The 17,113-nt window shown below is 55.0% G+C and overlaps 4 protein-coding genes across 4 annotated transcripts; 2 read left to right on the top strand and 2 right to left on the bottom strand.

Moving 5' to 3' along the window:
- Positions 1–3,576: 3,576 nt before the first annotated feature.
- Positions 3,577–7,073, top strand: GCG54_00003433 (Ras guanine nucleotide exchange factor S; the record flags this gene model as incomplete). Its single annotated transcript, XM_045403506.1, has 6 exons — positions 3,577–3,611; positions 3,768–4,380; positions 4,458–4,803; positions 4,866–5,075; positions 5,131–6,926; positions 6,984–7,073. 6 exons carry the CDS (start codon positions 3,577–3,579, stop codon positions 7,071–7,073), a joined length of 3,090 nt encoding a protein of 1,029 aa, XP_045259694.1.
- A 1,651-nt stretch (positions 7,074–8,724) lies between these two features.
- GCG54_00003432 (uncharacterized protein) lies at positions 8,725–12,257 on the top strand (the record flags this gene model as incomplete). The annotated part of the gene is made up of 8 exons (XM_045403505.1): positions 8,725–8,848; positions 8,910–8,948; positions 9,016–9,133; positions 9,192–9,288; positions 9,346–9,348; positions 9,403–10,490; positions 10,547–11,791; positions 11,855–12,257. The coding sequence occupies 8 exons, from the start codon at positions 8,725–8,727 to the stop codon at positions 12,255–12,257; spliced, it is 3,117 nt and encodes a 1,038-aa protein (XP_045259693.1).
- Positions 12,258–13,820: 1,563 nt separating this feature from the next.
- On the bottom strand, positions 13,821–15,446 carry GCG54_00003431 (ATP synthase subunit 5; the record flags this gene model as incomplete). Its single annotated transcript, XM_045403504.1, has 5 exons — positions 13,821–13,934; positions 14,030–14,122; positions 14,339–14,653; positions 14,828–14,970; positions 15,344–15,446. 5 exons carry the CDS (start codon positions 15,444–15,446, stop codon positions 13,821–13,823), a joined length of 768 nt encoding a protein of 255 aa, XP_045259692.1.
- A 236-nt stretch (positions 15,447–15,682) lies between these two features.
- GCG54_00003430 (putative maintenance of ploidy protein mob1) lies at positions 15,683–16,630 on the bottom strand (the record flags this gene model as incomplete). Its single annotated transcript, XM_045403503.1, has 3 exons — positions 15,683–15,924; positions 15,978–16,205; positions 16,273–16,630. 3 exons carry the CDS (start codon positions 16,628–16,630, stop codon positions 15,683–15,685), a joined length of 828 nt encoding a protein of 275 aa, XP_045259691.1.
- Between the last annotated feature and the right edge of the window lie 483 nt (positions 16,631–17,113).

The following is a 17,113-nucleotide window of genomic DNA, read 5'->3' as shown; positions in this document are numbered from 1 at the left end:
CGTCAAGCTGGTAAGGTGAGTCGTCGTGCTGACGATGACTCGAGGCGGGCAAACTCAAAGACCAACTGCACACTGACTCTGTAGAAGTTTGATGATGAAGAAAGAAGGTGAAATTGTGAAGGTCGATTTCCGGATCCCGGAATCAGACGACGGTCGGGTCCAGGCTCGTCAATTGCTGCAAGATGATTCGATGGCCACTTGATTTGTGCAGGCACGCGACGAAGAAGTGGCCAAGACCAGGGGTCCGCGGCGGAATGCCAAGAAGGCGGCTAGAAGTTTAGTCCAAGACGTTATTTCCACCACGACCCGACGACGCCTGCGGTCGGTTGGTTGCTTGAGTGATGGCCTGAGAATGTTCCATAGTCAAGCGAAGGAATGGCTTAGAGTCGTAGCGCAATGAGCTGGAGCTGACAGAAGGTCGAGCGGTAGCTCGTAAATAGCTGCTTCAATGTTCAGTGCTGGTTGCCTTTGGCATTTCGAAAAGAAGATTCGGACCGTCACAAATTGCATCGTTCTGTGAAGGCAATTTCAAGACGAACCGTGCTCGAAATTGACAGAAGTTTATTATCCGAGGCAGAAGCTTGGCGCCGGTTTGGAATGCAGTTTCGAGATCCGAGTGTCCGGGACGTCAAGTGAGAAGGGCCGTTTGCACGAGGCCGACAATCTGTGGATGGGTGTCGCGTGTCCCGTTCCGCGAGATGAGGGAGTGACAAAGTCAGATCATGCTGCCGGATCCGACATGGGCTAATTGGGAGTTTCCCAAGACCCAAGCTACTGGAGCCTGATGGGCAACGCCAAGCTCCATGTTCTGGAGGATCATCCATGGACGAAGGGGCTTAATTTGGTCAAGGATCATCCGTCAGAAGATGAGTGAGGCGCACAACGTGAGGCGTCCGTCCGTAGAAAAGGTGCCGATGCATGAGGATGGTCCGTCGACGAAGGCATGGATGACACAGAATCAAGTGCCGACAACGAGGCGTCGCAAGCTTTTTGTGGTGAGCAAGTACATATACAGGTGTCCGGGGTTGGAGCCAACGGTTCTTCGTAATTAGGTAGTTGCTGATGGCAGAAATAACAGCCCTGAACCTTGACAGAGTATCCGTACGGATACTTATTAGCTAGTTAGCATATGCTAGGTAGCCAAGAGGTGTGATTGGCTCCGCGGCCACGTGTTGATGCAACTTTGGGCTGATTAGGGCGCTTGAAGATCATGGCACCAGCCGAGCTGCTTCATCTTGAGACATCGACGGTGTCCGTACGCGCGCTCACGGCAGGTTTGCTGTGATGTGCGGTGACATTAGCTTGCTTGGTGCTACGCGGATCTTGTAGAAGAGACGTCGCGACTATATGGATCCTACAGAGGAAGGGAGCTTGGTACGTCATGCGGAGAGAGGACATGCTGTGGTGCGGTCTGACGCGAGGCGCTTGTCATTGTTTGAGCGGGCTCTACAAGATGCCAATGCCGCGCAATCCAGACGGCAAACCTCGGCGTACGTGCTTATGAAAACGTAGGTAGATGATGATGGATTGAATCGTCGATTCCATTGTCCGAGTCGTGCGCATCTCGGAATGGCCAGACCGCCGTTTGATGTTTGCTTGCATGCCATTTGACTGTAACGCTCGAGGTGGAAGTGGCTGGAGGGGAAGGAAAGTGAAGGGCATCAGAGCAGATGGAAGCACCTGCACCTGCACCTGCACCTGCTGCACCTGCACTTGCCTGCACTGTGAGCCGGAGTCGACCCCGGTTGACGGGCCTGACGGTGCCTGAGCACAGGTCAGGTACGAAAACTCGGGCTACCACCTAGGTATCCGAGGTACAATGTACGGCGGTAAGGTACGAATGGCCGCACTTGTTGGTCCTGTCTGAAAAGACTGACAAGCACCAAACCACACAAGCTCCACTGACAGCTGGGTCCGCGGCGCTGGGCTCAGGGTGGCCTGGGTGCAGCGGCCCACTGAACAGACAGGCCCATCTATGCCGTATCCACCACTTGTACCTGCAGTCCCAGCAGTTCCGTTAGGTACCTTAGGTACTTGAGGACCGAGAGGGGACAGTTGCCAGGCGTGATTGGGCGGGTGCGGTCCGGACATGGCAGCTCCCAGTCTCTGAGATACGGTGCCGGGTCCCCGAGCGCTCACGGTGCAGTCGGCTGCTGCCAGCTTCACATTGTGGCCCATCAGTGCTGCTCCACGGCCAGCGTCCCGTCCCATTCGTTCCATGCCGCGCACTAGAACCACCCGAGCCGAAAGGCCCCCATTGTCGTTTGCTGTATTGGGGTCTTGAAATCCACACCCAACGACACACAATTTCGTAGAGTTTTCTGACGGACTGCGCGGAAGAAAGGGACCATTAGCGTTTGCTACGTATTGTTCGGGCTCTATTGTGCCTTTCAATGCATGCGAATGAATGTCTGCAATGGCATGCATCTGTCACTGAGTATTTGCTTACACCTACGTAGGTGCCTTACCTAAGGTAGGTAAGGTACCTAGGTAAGGAAGGATACTTACCTCACTTACCTCATTCCCACTAGCAGGAGGTAACTAACACTCCCGCCGCACAGTCACATTCGCGCTCCAAGCCCCCCCTTCCCCCCTTTCCCCTCTGATCATCAGGTCCAGGTCGTCGCGGCTATATCCCGCGTTGCCGTTAGTCTCTCTGCTACTCTTCCTCCCGTCCTCTTCGTGCTGGTCCCCTAATCAACCCTTCAGAATTCATCCTCTCCTCCACACCCCTTTCTCTCTTCTTACTCGACCAGTCCGGCCCAGACCAGCGCGGCCCAGGAACGACCATTCCTCACCTACGTACCGTACCGACGAAGCAGACTTGTTGCCTCTGCATCGTACGGACACAACTTTGACGAATCTCAAGAGGTAGGTAACGCAACGTCCTGTCCTGCTGTCTCTCGCCCCCTTCCCCGTTCCCCGGCCCGCTGTACCAATCCCAGCCTAAAGGTTGCGCACCATCACAACCGGTCCTGGTCCTGCACATGCGCCGTCAAATGTCCACAAAGTCCACCTTGCCGTATTTCACTCGTCCAAGGGGGTCGTGCCCTTGGCTTGGAACGAGTCTGCCCTGGATCTGGATCCGCGACTGACCTCATTTGCTGTGCCTAGCATCGTCGTCGACCGCCGTGCCGTGCTTCCCCTTCCCTTCCCCCTTCCTGGCGTGCTGGCCCCCCTACCCATCAAGCAGCTTCCAGTCCTGGCCTCTGCCCTCCGGACATCTGCGTCGTGGTGGAGCGCCTAGCGAGGAAAAGGGCCCCTTTTTGCAGCCCCTGGTCTGCCGCACCACGAAGCTCCAGAGTCAACACTAGGACAACCGCGTACTGCGTACAGAAAAGAGTGCAGAGTACGAAGTTGGGTCTACCGAGTACAGTACAGTGTACGAGAATCCTGCCCTTCCCCCCCCTTGCCCTGCCATGAGATGATCCATCCTGCTCCCGTTCCTGTTCCTGGTCCTGTTCCTGTTCCTGTCCTTGACCCTTCCCGTTCGTTCGTCTCGCCAGCCAGTATCCGTCGCGTACCTGACCCTACCGCTCCCTTGTTCGCACTAAGTACGGTGCTTGTGGGTTTGCCATGCCGTCCTTGAGCCTCGACAATCCCGACTTTTAGTCAGTGCATCCACTGTCCCAAAAGTTTGGTTTGGACAAGGCTTGGATTTTTTTGGCCCTGCTCATACATTGTCTGCCTGTTCTCCTGTACTCCGTCGCTGTCGTTTTCCCATCTTTTTGTCCCTTACACATCGCATGTTTGTTTTCTCCGAATAGCCTCTGCCGCAGTGCTGCCTTCCCCCTGGTCGTGGTCGTGGCCATGGCGTCAGATCGAATAGGAGCTCGAAAGGCTCACAGGAGTTCAGAAGGCTCTCACATCCCTCCGAACCACTTCCAACGCTCCGGAACCCCGTCCTCTCTCGCCTCCGCCTCCGAGACAGCAGCCGCAGCGAGGAGGGCCGAACGCGAGACCGCCCACCGCTCCGCGCCCGCGGCTTCGAAGCAGTACCAACCGCACTACGCCCTCCACCGAGACGAACCTTTCCTGCCCCCTAGATTCCCGACCGAACAGCCGGCCAACTATCGCGACTCGATTGTATCGATTGTGGACGACCCGTTCTTCCAGCGCTTCGACGACTACGCAGGGGAGGGTGCGCATGGATTTGAGCCGCTTCGGACTCCCACACTCCACGACCCTAACCCCGAAGACGATAACGAACAAGACGACGAGCACGAGGAGATAGGCGCGACGCAAAAATACGAAATCACGCAGGAATTCGACTTCGACTTCGACTTCGGATACTTTGAGCTCCGCGATGACGACAACCCCAACGAGCGCTGGCCGCCCCCAAGAAGAGAGTCGTTGATAATAGGACCTTCCTTGTCCTGGGTAAATGCCCCACCAAACACAGACTGCGGGGTAGCTGATGAGACGGGAAGTGGAAAAAAAGGGGCTGACGATCATAGCAACAACCAACCTCCGCCGCCGCTGTCGCCGCCGCCATCATGGAGAGCCTCAACATCGCCGTCATTGGCGCATCCGGCGTCGGCAAGTCGTCCTTCGTCCAACGAGTCCTCGGTTTGTCGCGCCCTCCCATAACAAACGCCTCCAGCGTGCGCATGGTCGTCGACAACGTCACCTACGGCGTAACCCTCATCGAGCTCGACCTCGAATACTTTGAATTGAACCCTCTGCAGCCCATCCAGTGGCCCAAGCAGATCAACGGCCACATTGTCCCTCGCGTAGACGGCGCATTGATTATTTACGATGTTATGAACAAGGAGAGCATGAAAGAGTTGCCACAAGCCACAGGTGAGCGATAATCCTGTTGGTTCTCCGTCTGACGCGTCGCGCCTTGCTGACGAGACCACAAGCCGCCTTGACGAAATCCGGTCTCCCCGCTGTCCTCGTCGCCAACAAGTGCGATCACCCCGAGAGCGAACGACAAATTGACGCCGCCCGTGTCGCCAACCACGAATATTTCAAGTCCTGCGTCGGCCAGTTCAATCTGTCGACGAGTAGTCCCGAACGGGCGCGAGCCTGCCTGAATGCCATGCTGAAAGCCGCCATCGCTTATCGCAAGGGTATGTGAACACGAGTTCCAACTGCATGAGCCAATGCATGCTGATGAACCGTCAGAAACGCAAGCATCGGAAGGGGGCCTGTCCCGCCGTCGTGCAGCCTCGGCAGCCAATCTCGAGGCCCACGACAGCTCCAACGGCCGCCCGCTAAGTCAGCACAGCAAACATAGCCGAGCGAGCTCTGATTTGTCGCTCCTTCGAGGTGTCCCCCCTCCCATCCCCGACCACCTACGCGGCCCACCAGCTCCAGGTAGTCCCCGACTGGCCAACTTCAGCGCGCCATCAACTTCGACTTTTGGAACAGAGACCATCGAAGAAGAAACACAACAACAAACCGTATCGAGCCAGCTGCGGACCCCGGGCATCCGCCTCGATCGCGGGCCAACCGACTCATTCCTCGACATGGAGGAATCAGACGCCGAGTCCTTCAGGTATTCGGAGGACATCCCGATCCTGCAGCGGAGTGAAGAGACTTTCCTCGAAAAGCCCAAGCCAACGGGTGTGGCGTTTGACGAATTGGTTGACCGCCTCATCGCCCCACGCATGACCAAAGCAGATAACAACTTCTCGGATGTATTCCTCTGCCTGTATCGAAAATTCGCCGCACCAGGCGAGCTGTTCTCAGCCATCCTCACGCGACTCGATCGCGTCCGGGATGACAAGTCAGCACACTATCTGTCAAAGACAGCCACCCAGCTCAGGATCATTGAAGTAGTCGCGAAGTGGGTGTCATTGTATCCCGGCGACTTTGCGCGGCCAGGAACAAGACGGAATTTGGAGGAGTTCATCAAGCACCTGTCCACTGAGCCAATCTTTTCTATCGCTGCTCAGCAGATCAAGCGCCATCTCGAATTTAGCGTGGTGGAAGACGACGACACAGGCTGGGCGAAATCAGATGAATTGGCGGATCAAGAGGGCAGCAAAGTCTTGTCCAAGGACAAGACGCGTACAACATCAGACTTGTCCAATGGGATGATCACACTCACCGTTGATGATGCGAGCGATGAGAGACCATCCAACAGCTCCGATCTGTCACACGTGGACAGGACGAGTAGCGTTGGTACACACGTCTCGTTCCATTCTTATGATGAGTACGAAAGGGAGGCTGCCAATATGGAGCCGACAGATGTTTTGCCCATGAACAAGTTCCGCTACCACATCTTCATGGACATTACAGACGATGACATTGCTGATGAGATGACACGTATCGACTGGGTCATGTTTTCGTCTATTCGCATCAGGGACTTCGTACGGCACGTCAGCCTCTCATTGGAACTCCGATCCAAGTGCAAGAGTCTCAAGAACGTTAACCGCATGATCAACCATTTTAATCATGTGGCGAAGTGGGTGGCCAACCTTATCCTACTCCGGGACAAGGCGAAGCATCGGGCCCAGATGCTGGAGAAGTTCATGAACATTGCGCAGAAGCTTCGGCGACTGAACAATTATAACGGGCTGGCAGCTGTGCTTGCCGGCATTAACGGCACCGCAGTTCACCGGTTGGCGCAGACATGGGCGCTGGTGCCACCGGAGGCGCAAAAGTCGTTTGCCAAATTGGGCATTCTCATGGGCACCCAAAAAAGTCACTTTGCGTATCGACTGGCATGGGAAAACTCACCGTTGCCCCGGATACCATACATTCCACTCCACCGGAGAGACTTGGTTTCGGCCGAAGAGGGAAGCAAGACATTCGTGGGGCCCGACGGCGACAGAGTAAATTGGAAGAAGTTCGAGGTGCTCGGCGAAGTTCTTCTCCCTCTTATGAAGAGTCAAGGAACCGCCTATCCGAATCTCACAAAGCACGAGGCGGCTCGAGAACTTATTTTGGACTGCAGGATGCCAACAGATGAAGAGGTAAGTCTAAGGAAGACAGTCTGAGACAGGCATGTGATGCTAACGGTGATCCTCCAGGAAATTTACCAGCGCAGTGTGCAGCTCGAGAGCACGGCAGGAGGCGGTGGTGACATCAGCAAGAAGAAGTTCCCCTGGTTCGCCAAATAGAATCTGGCAGTCCGGCGGTGCATATCGATGGAGAGACTCTGTCTGACGAGGCGACAGCAACAAAGGTAACGACCAGCGATGGCGTGACGCGCGAATGGAGGGGCAGGCCAGAAGCTGGCGTGAGACATGCCGGTGCATGCAGGCGTATATATAAACAAGTCGGGTTCATACGACGTTGCGGGAGGGATTGGTGAATGGCGATTTGGGTCGATTTCCGCGATATAGATATCCTCTTCAGCAATTGACGTCGGGGCCACAGAAGGCCTCGAATTCCTCACGATATCCAGACCATTCCCGACACGGACGGCTTGGCTGATGTGCGGTTCTGGTCCTGGTCCTGGTGGCATAGTATCTCATCTCCGTCGCGGAACAATTCGCCCGTTCAAGAGACGAGAAGGTCAAACATACCGGCGGAGGAAGAAGGGCCAAGCACCGGTACGGCGGCAGCTATATCAAAAACAGAGGCTCATCGGCGATCGTCAAGGCCGTCCGTTCGTCCCCTGTCGGTCGGTGCGGTCCAGGCCTACTCGGGGCCTGCGGCGGCCCAATGCGGTGCGATGTGGTCGGTGAACAGCTTGCCCCGCTAGGTTGGATTCAGGTGCGCTAGAGCTGGTTGACGTCATGCCTCTGAAAGCTCTGATTTTAGCGTTTCAAGGAGAGGGGCAACAAGGGGCAGAAACCGGGAGCCAGCGAGCTGCAAGAGAGAGGACGAAATCACAATCGAGAGCGCATGTTCTGCAGGAATAACTGTTAGTACCTAGCTAGGTATGTGATGGGCATGTGGGTATGGGGCAGTGGACAGCACACCCACTACCTCTTGATAAGGGCCCCATTCGTTGTTGTTGTTGGGGCGGGGAGACGGCCATTCCACATGGAAAAGAGAATAGCATACTGATGAATGCCCCGCGCTGTCGCCCCCTCAACCTTGAACCTGGGCACGTCGGGGCCGTCGCCGTCGCCGTCAACCACAGCGCCCCGTGTGACAGAAGCAGGCACTTGCTTGCCGGTGCTGACACTTTGCGCACAGTCTCTAGAAGGGCAGAAAGAGCCAGATAGGTAGCTTCCTCAACCTAATCTTGCTGTCATTTGGTTGGCCGACCGGCGCTTGAAGCGTAAGGTAGGTAGGTAGGTAGGTACCTTAGTAGTTAGCTACCTTAGCCTGTGTTCCTTGTTCGGACTGAGGTGCCCGGAGTAGAGCTCCCGTTGACGCCCGTCTCCCGACACATTGGTCGTTTCTCTGGCCGCTCATCAGAAGAAAAAAAACAGAAGCACCCAACACGACGAAAGCCTCCTTCCGCCAACGTCCCCTCCAACCTCCGCCATTCATCAGTCTACATCGCCAGCCCTCCATTGGCCAGCTAGACTTACTTGTCCGACTTTTTCCCAAGCTGACCGCCTGCCGCTGAAGCTATCGTGATACGTGACGTCGCCTGCTGAGTCGTTGTGGTGGTATTTGCTAGGGTGTCTGGCTCTTACTAAAGCCAGCTCCTCCCAAGGCCTGCAGCCTCTCGCTCTTTTCGCCGCAGCAACCCACAAGTTTCTTCCCTTCTTCAACTCTCGCAAACCCCTCAAGCTCACCCGCTTGTTGTTGTCGTGACCGGCGTCCTGCCAGCCACTGTACCCAGCTCCCCACGGTGCCAATTCGCCCGCCATGGTTATCCATGACAAACACGAGTTCCTCACCGAGGAGGAGAGGCGCCTAAGGGAAGACCGCCATCGCGAGAAGTACTGGAAGAAATGGGGTCCCTATGTCGCCGAGCGACAATGGGCAACCGGTGAGCCAGCGGCTGCCTTCCAATCATGACAAAAAGCCATCTAACCAGAGTTGTGTCGCAGTGCGAGAGGACTACAGTCCCGACGGAGACGCGTGGAGTCGTGAGGATCTCCCCCGCCTGCTTGCTCCACGAGCTCCAATTGCAACCCGCTGACACACCAACCCCAGACTTTACCCACGACGATGCACGATCCCGAGCTTACAGATGGGGTGAAGACGGAATTGCTGGCGTTTCCGACACCCACGGTTTCCAAAACATAGCATTCGCCTTCTGGAACGAGGAAGAGTAGGTCGGCGTAAAAAAAAACTCACGTCGATCAGCTCAATTGCTGACGATACGATAGCGACTTTCTCAAGGAGAGGCTCTTTGGTCTCTCTAATCCTCAGGGCAACCATGGCGAGAGCGTCAAGGAAGCTCATTTCCACGTTGATAACACACCCGTGAGTAACCATTCCAACAATCTTCCAGAATAGGAACAAAGCTAACAACCTCGGCAGACAGTAAGCCCAAAGAAGGGTCCAACCAAGATCGTTGGTGCTGACGAACAGACGTAGCACTCTTACATGAAGTTCCTGTACAAATACCCCCAGAAGAAGTTTCCGTACAAGGATCTCCTGGAGGAGAACGCGAAAAGAGGCAAGACAGACAAGGAATACCAGATTATCGACACTGGTGTTTTCGAGGAAGACAGATACTGGGATATTTTTATCGAAACTGCCAAGGCAACCGATGACCCTGAGGAGATCTTATTCCGCGTAACGGCATGGAACAGAGGTCCTGATCCGGCACCCCTCCACATTATCCCGCACATGTGGTTCCGCAATACCTGGGCCTGGGGCCGCGAGCCCGAGGACAAGAAACCGTCCGTTGAGGCATACGCGGAGAGCATGGTCAAGTCCAAGCATCACAAGCTTGGCGACCGGTATCTTCTCATGTCGCCCTCGCCTGGTGTTGGCTCTAGCGGCGACGACGTCCTTCCCAAGATGATGTTCACAGACAATGACACCAACTATGAGTTGTTGTACAAGCAAGAGAACAAGACTCCCTACGTCAAAGATGCGTTCCACAGGTACATTGTCGATGGCGAGAAGGAAGCAATCAATCCCGAGCAGAAGGGAACCAAGAGCGCCGCGTGGTTCAGTTTCAACGAGGACGGCGGTGTCGGGCCTGGCGAGTGCGCGGTTGTGCGTTTCCGCCTGTCCAAGCGGAATGAGACATATTTCGACGAAGGGGAGTTTGATGACTTGATCGACCTCAGAATCGCCGAAGCCGATGACTTTTACTACCGCCTCAGCCCATTGCCGATGGCTGACGACCTCCGCAACATTCAGCGTCAGGCGTTCTCTGGCATGATGTGGACCAAACAGCACTACTTGTTTATTTGGGACCAGTGGGCGAACGGCGACCCAACCCAGCCACCGCCGCCGCCAAGCAGGAAGGATATCCGCAATAATCAGTGGAAGCACATGCATTGCGACGATATCTTGTCCATGCCTGATTCTTGGGAATACCCTTTCTTCGCCGCTTGGGACAGTGCCTTCCACTGCATCACGCTCGCCATGCTGGATCCTGACTTTGCAAAGAAGCAGTTGGATCTCTTCACTCGCGAGTGGTACTGTCACCCGAACGGTCAACTGCCAGCGTGAGTTGCCTACACATATGCGTTAGGATAAAGACAGCGTTTGCTAACTAGAACAGATATGAATGGAACTTTGGCGATGTCAACCCCCCCGTTCATGCTTGGGCCACCTTCCGCACGTTCAAGATTGAGCGCAAATTGTATGGAAGGCAAGACCTGGACTTCCTCGAGCGAGTTTTCCAGAAGCTACTGTTGAACTTCACCTGGTGGGTTAACCGCAAGGATGCCGAAGGCAAGAATGTCTTCGAGGGAGGTTTCCTCGGCCTCGACAACATCGGTCTCTTCAACCGATCTGAGCCGTTGCCGACTGGCGGCTCCCTGGAGCAGGCCGACAGCACGGGCTGGATGGCTTTCTACTGTCTCAGCATGTTGAACATTGCCCTTGAGCTTGCCAAGCACAGGCGCACCTACGAGGATATTGCGTCTAAGTTCTTTGAGCACTTCATCTTCATCAGTGACGCCATGACCTTCAGGACTGGCCAGAAGGATGAGAAGTCTCTGTGGAACGACGAGGATGGCTTCTACTACGATGCCATTTCTTGGGGTGGCCCCTGGATTCAGCAGCTTCCTGTCCGATCTTTGGTCGGCCTGATTCCACTCTACGCCACCATGACTCTGGAGCCTGAGCTGATTAACAAGCTGCCCTCGTTCAAGAAGAGAGTGGATTGGTTTATAGAGAACCGCTGTGACTTGGCCGAGAGAAACATGGCCAGTATCGCTAAGCGGGGTGAGGGCAACAGAATCCTACTGTCCATCGTGAGCAAGGACAGGCTCGAGAAGATTCTCAAGCGCATGCTTGACGAGGATGAATTCTTTTCCGAGCACGGCATTCGGTCTCTTTCCAAGTTTCATGAGAAGAATCCCTTCTCAATGGATGTCAATGGGCAGACCTTCTCCGTCGGATACGTACCAGGCGATTCTGACAGTGGCTTGTTTGGAGGCAACAGTAACTGGAGAGGACCCATCTGGCTGTGTGTCAACTTCCTCTTGGTCGAGTCTCTCCAGCGGTTCTATTTGTTCTACGGCCATGAGTTCCAGGTTGAGTGCCCCACAGGCAGCGGTGACTACATGCATCTCGGCCACGTCTCGAGAGAGATCCAGCACCGTCTGCAGCACTTGATGTCTCTCAACGACGACGGTCGTCGCAGCATCAACGCCGGAAACGACTTGCTGGACTTTGACCCTTACTGGAAGGACTACCTCTGGTTCTACGAGTTTTTCGACGGCGACTCCGGCCGTGGTCTCGGTGCCACCCACCAGTGCGGTTGGACTGGCTTGATGGCCAAAATCATTCACGACACTGGGTAAGTTTTCTGGTTTCGATTCTCACTCTTTTCTTCCTGTGTCCGTGCTAACAACGAAAACAGTATCACCTGCCGTCTTCCACAGACTCCCCGCACTCCTTCTGCCGGCATGTCGCACTACTTTGACGATATTCTCACGCGCTCGGTCAAGCGCCGCGACTCTACTGCCCCAGGCACCCCGGGACCCAACGGCAAGCCGCGCATGCGCAGATCTTCTACCGCACGCTCCATCGGCGCTCGTAGCGACTTCGACTCCGAGATGAACGGACAGGACGGCGGCGACGATTCGCTCGGCAACTCGGTCACTTTGGAGGATCCGGACAAGCTGCGCGAGAGGATGAGGGAGCGCTCGGAGGCAGACGCGCACATGCATCGCTACATCTCAGATCAGCTCCAGCGCTACAAGGATGACAAGGAGGATAAGGAGTATGTCAACGGCGGCGACGAGTACGAGACTAGAGCCTAAGTGATTTATGTGACTTGTAGGTATCGTTCTGTCTGGTTAGTATAATCGTCGTTCGATGCCGAGTATCCGATTGTGAGAGAGCGAGAGAATGGTTTGCAATGTAATGGCGACCAAAGTACCGGGCGAGAAAACATTGTTGTGAGAGAGGGTGGCAGGGCGCTTCAGAATAGAGATTGCATGCGGGAAACTTTCCTTGGTTACGAATCCGAATATTACTGCCATCAGTGCATATAGAGCCACAGACAGAACTATTAGAATGTGGAACAGGTAGATTTCTATTTTTTTGGGCTTCTAAGTACACGGAGGGCTCAGCTCATCTGCTTTGGCATTTTTATTTAGTGTTTATCGCCCAGCCCTGGCTTGTCTCAGCATGGGCCTTTGTGTGCGTGAATCACTCAAGTAGCCAGCCTTCCTGCCTTCCCGATTCAAGATTGTTCTCTCACCCGCCTGCCTGCCTTAGCCTCCCTCAACGCATCAACCCCTCCCCCCTTCCCTCTTAACCAACCTGTTGCCTCGTCACCTTCAACGAAGCCTGATGAAGGGCCAAGTAGCCCAGAGATTAACGTTGTGAATCGTTGATTTGAACTTGGTATGAAACCCAATTGCTGGTTTCGTAGGGTCTGCGGTTCGAGTCCGCACCTGAGCTTTTGTCTTTTAGCTTGCTTGAGCTCTTCTCACTATTCCACTTTGTGTTTATCCTTTCTACGCTTCTAGGTACCCTTTTCGCCCTCTAGCTGATGCCGTACTCTCATTACTGGGCTCTCTATTCCCAAAGGCGATCTTACCCCGGCGGGACAAGGCTCGCAACATGCGCAGCATCTTGAACTAACTCGTAGCCGGGCTTGATCAAAAGCGGGCATTTCTTTTGTGACGACTAGACGAGAGTAACACACGTGCCCTCGACCTTTGATGACTCATTGTCGGAACGAAGGTCTGGTTTTGGATGAATTGAGAAACCAGGTTCATTGGGACTGTTTCCAAGGGGCCAATTCGAGGAACGCTCCAACATTGTCGAACGCGAGCATTGTTTGTGCAGTATCGCCGTGTCGACTTGTGAGGACGCTCATGTAGTCCTTACTGCTAGACAGCAGCGGGATTGCAACGTACGGCTGCCACTGGTCTCATTCACCAGTCACTCGCGCTACACAAACACGACGTCTACTCACTTGATTCGCAGTATAGACCATATCAACAAGGTCAGAGTACCGTGAATGCTTCTATTGTAGACTATGCACAGCTCGTCTCATGGCCTGGAACAGGATCCCTCCCATCACTCTCTCACTCAGTCGAGGCCGAAGGACCCAACGACAGTTTCTACAGAAAGATGACGTGTTTCAGAAGAAACATTTCCCGTTTCTCCCCTTTCACAAGCCACCTCCCACCCCATGGCCAAAGTTTACAAGAAACACACACACACAAAGAGAAATCAGTTCGGCAGGGAGGTGTGGGAAGGGGATTAGATGAGTGATGGAGATATGCTAGTCGGTTGGTTCATCTTTTACTCTTCTCTCTCTCATAAAAAAAAGGGAGGGGCTTGATGGTTTTGTTATGGTGAGAACTGTTTTACAAAGTGTCGGTAAGGAGCTTGTTGAGCTTGGCGATCTTGGAGGAGACGCTAAGGTCAATGGTACGGTCGCCGACCTCGACGATGAGGCCACCGACGATCTCGGGGTTGACCTGGATATTGTGTCAGTCCAAGTTGCGCTCTATAGCGCAGAGCTCCGCCCGGTCCGAGGTGATCTCGGGGTCTCGGCCGAGGTGAAGTGACGTACCTGGTTGGTGACCTTGAGCTTCTTGCCCTGGCCGACGTAGGAGGACTTGGTGATGGCAGACTCCAGTCTGTTGAGGGTCTTGTTGTCGAGTTGCTGCAATGATGTCAGTCGCAGTTTTCGTGTAAGTGATCATCCCCTCTGAAATCTGCTTGTTGAAAACCGCACACATGCGCGGTATTTCTGTCCGTCGAGCAAGTTCCGCCACCACATCCTCAACCAAGCTTCGTCTTCTTGATTTACCGAATGCCCACGCCCTCCTCAAAGCAGAAACCACAACGCAATATTCCCTCAGCATGGTGTGAGACGTACCGTAGCGCTGGTGACAATAAGCTCAACCTCACCACGAGCAGCGCTCATGATCTCGCCGAACTTCTGGCAGACACCGGGGAGGAGGCCGAGGCGGTTGTTCTCGGCGAGGGCGGCAAGAAAGTTCTTGACGGTCTCCTGGGAGCCGGCGCCGGCCTGCTTGGTGAGCTCGGCGACGATGGCGGTCTTGTCCTCGGCGCTCAGGGTAGGCGCGGCCAGGATGGTGGACAGCTTGGCATCCTTGTTGACGAGGGCCTCGAGGCTGGACAGAGCCTTGGCCGTGGGGTCGAGGGCGGAGGTCTTGACAGCGGCGGTGTACTGTGGTAAGTGAACGCAGTTAGCGATTGTGTCGCTCGATTGATGCCCAACTTTTTTTTTTATCCCTCCATTTCGCTTCCTTCATCGGAGGGACCCCTCGATGTTTCGAGCTGCCTCAATTGGATGACAGGATCCAATTGAGCCCGGAAAAACATGACAACAGGATATTCGTACCAGGGCAGTGGCGTAGGTGCCGTCGAGGCCAAAGACGGCGACGGGGGGCTTGACGTTCTCGGTGGCAGCAGCGGCGGCGGCGTAGGTTCGGACGGCCGGGACACGGGGAGCAACGAGGCGCGACGCGGGAGCCGCCGCACGAACTGCGCGGGTAGCCGATCTCGAGAACATGGTGAACGTTCGGGTGGGAGTGTTCAGTTGATGGGAGTCGGACGGGGGGGCGTCGAGGCGGGGAGGGAGGGATGCTGCTGATTTGAGGAGCAGTGGTGGTAGCTGTCGGTTTTCGAGGTTGAGGTTTGAACTTCGGCAATTTGGGATGTTGATGCCTTGGGGCTGGCGCTGTGTCGTCCGCTGTTGATGTGAGGCATCAACTTAGGTAAGCTGGGTCTCCAGGGTGGTCGGGTCGGTGGAAATCGGAGCTGGAATTCCACTCCATGCTCTGTCCTGTCATTACCTTACCACCTTACAGGCACCGGCCAACCAACAGCTCGGAGCCCAAACAGACGCAAGCCCCACACCAATTGAGTTCCCTGACAGTGAGATACGAATTGAGATGAACCATGAGTCCCTTGGCGACACATTCGCCCGTGGCCAAACGCGCGAAAACAGAGTTGGTCATGTCTAATGCTCGAATTCTCAATCCCATTGCCGGTTCGTCCGTAACCCTGTGTGTAGTCTACAGTAATATCACATATGTCGCTGCGACGCCCCGTCTCGAGGCGCTGCAACGGTATCAAAGCCCAACGCGCCCAGTCATTAGCACTTCCTTCATTGCAAGCCAGCCCGCGTCCCTGTTATCCCCAACGCCTAGACAATGCAGTTTACTCATCGGCGCAAACATCGTCATTACTGCGCTCAATCGCTCTCAATCATCTTCTCGGCAAGATCGTTCAGGGGCCCGTAAAAGTCCTTGCCGCTCGCGAGCTTATGCTCGTCGACAAACAGCACGTACTGCTTGAAGCTCGTGTTGAGATGGGGCTCGAGGCCGAGCTCTCTGATGATGCTGTAGTGGTGGCAGTAAACGTGAGCATAGACTCGATACATGCGCTTGAAGATTTGTCGCACGTGCGACGGGAAGTTCTTTGGGAAGGGAACGCCTGAGCCTTGTTGTCAATACCACGTCCTCCCATGCAGCGGGTAGTATACGTACCAATCCTACTCGGCATCATCGTCTCGTTGTCGATGGTGCTTTGCACCCAGGTCATGAGGTGCTCAATGTAGTCCGGAGCTGACATGTGGGTCGGTTTCTTATACTGGTCACTATCCTGCCACAGATACTCGAATTCGTCCGTTGCCTTCATCTCGGGGCACGACTTGGGTGAGCAAAACTCGGTGATGGCGCCGTAGAGGAGATTGATCTGGTTGTAAAAGTCGACCACTGCGCATCGTAAACGTCAGCCAGAACGGTACGCCACTGCTGTCTTTCAACGCCTGGGATCCCTTACTGTTTACCGCCAACCACTCGTTCTCGTCCTCGCCCTCCGGCAGCTTCACGACCTTCCTCAGACTTCCTCCTCCCAGGGTCGCTTCGGCATACTGTCGCAGCGCAACACCATTATTGCCTCCCTTGACGGTGCGCGCACGGAACTGGTTCCTGCCGGCCTTACTGTTCCCGTCGCAGTCGTCGTCAGCGCTTGTCTCAATAACTTCGGGTTCATACGTCTTGATGACGGTCACGTCGCGAGTGACAGCATTGCTGCGCAGAGGGTCTGGTACAAATGGCGAGGGCGAAGGCATCGGCAGCGATGAAATGCCTCCCGCCAGCAGCCCAGTCCTCACGCTGAGGTACTGCAAAAGGGACATCATCGGGGCCGCTGTTGTGGTGGTACTGACACTGTCATTCCCGGCACCGCGCTCATGTTTGCGGCTTGTCGAGAAGCGCTTGAGAATTCGGGTGCGTTTTAATACTGTCGTCGTTTCGTTTTGGATCCTGCATTCCATTCCAGCGGTTAGCGGGGTAATGGAACAGATAGAATCCACAAGATGTACGCCGAGACGTTGTTTGGAGCATGCCTACCTGCTGACGTCGACGGACTTATGTGGTGGATGTAGGGGTCCGGTCGGTGGGAAGATGTAATGTTGGGGCCGAAGATCAACCTGGGATCGCGGAGGTTGCAGGTTAAGCAAGAGATGCGGTGCAGGTTGTTGTTTTGGGTTATCGGTAAGGTGCTGGTCAAAGGGTCCTTCCTCCCTACTGCGTTGGTGGTGTTTATGCGCTTGCCCAATCGGTGTGGTTGCTGGGCTGCAAGGGCCGGCTTTGTGGGTATTTCAGCCACATTCCCCCTT

The sequence above is a fragment of the Colletotrichum gloeosporioides genome (genome assembly GCF_011800055.1).
Source record: "Colletotrichum gloeosporioides strain Lc1 chromosome Unknown consensus_74, whole genome shotgun sequence".
In the NCBI taxonomy this organism is placed as follows: domain Eukaryota; kingdom Fungi; phylum Ascomycota; class Sordariomycetes; order Glomerellales; family Glomerellaceae; genus Colletotrichum; species Colletotrichum gloeosporioides.
Note: the sequence above shows the minus strand (reverse complement) of the source record. Positions and strands in the feature narration are given on the sequence as shown.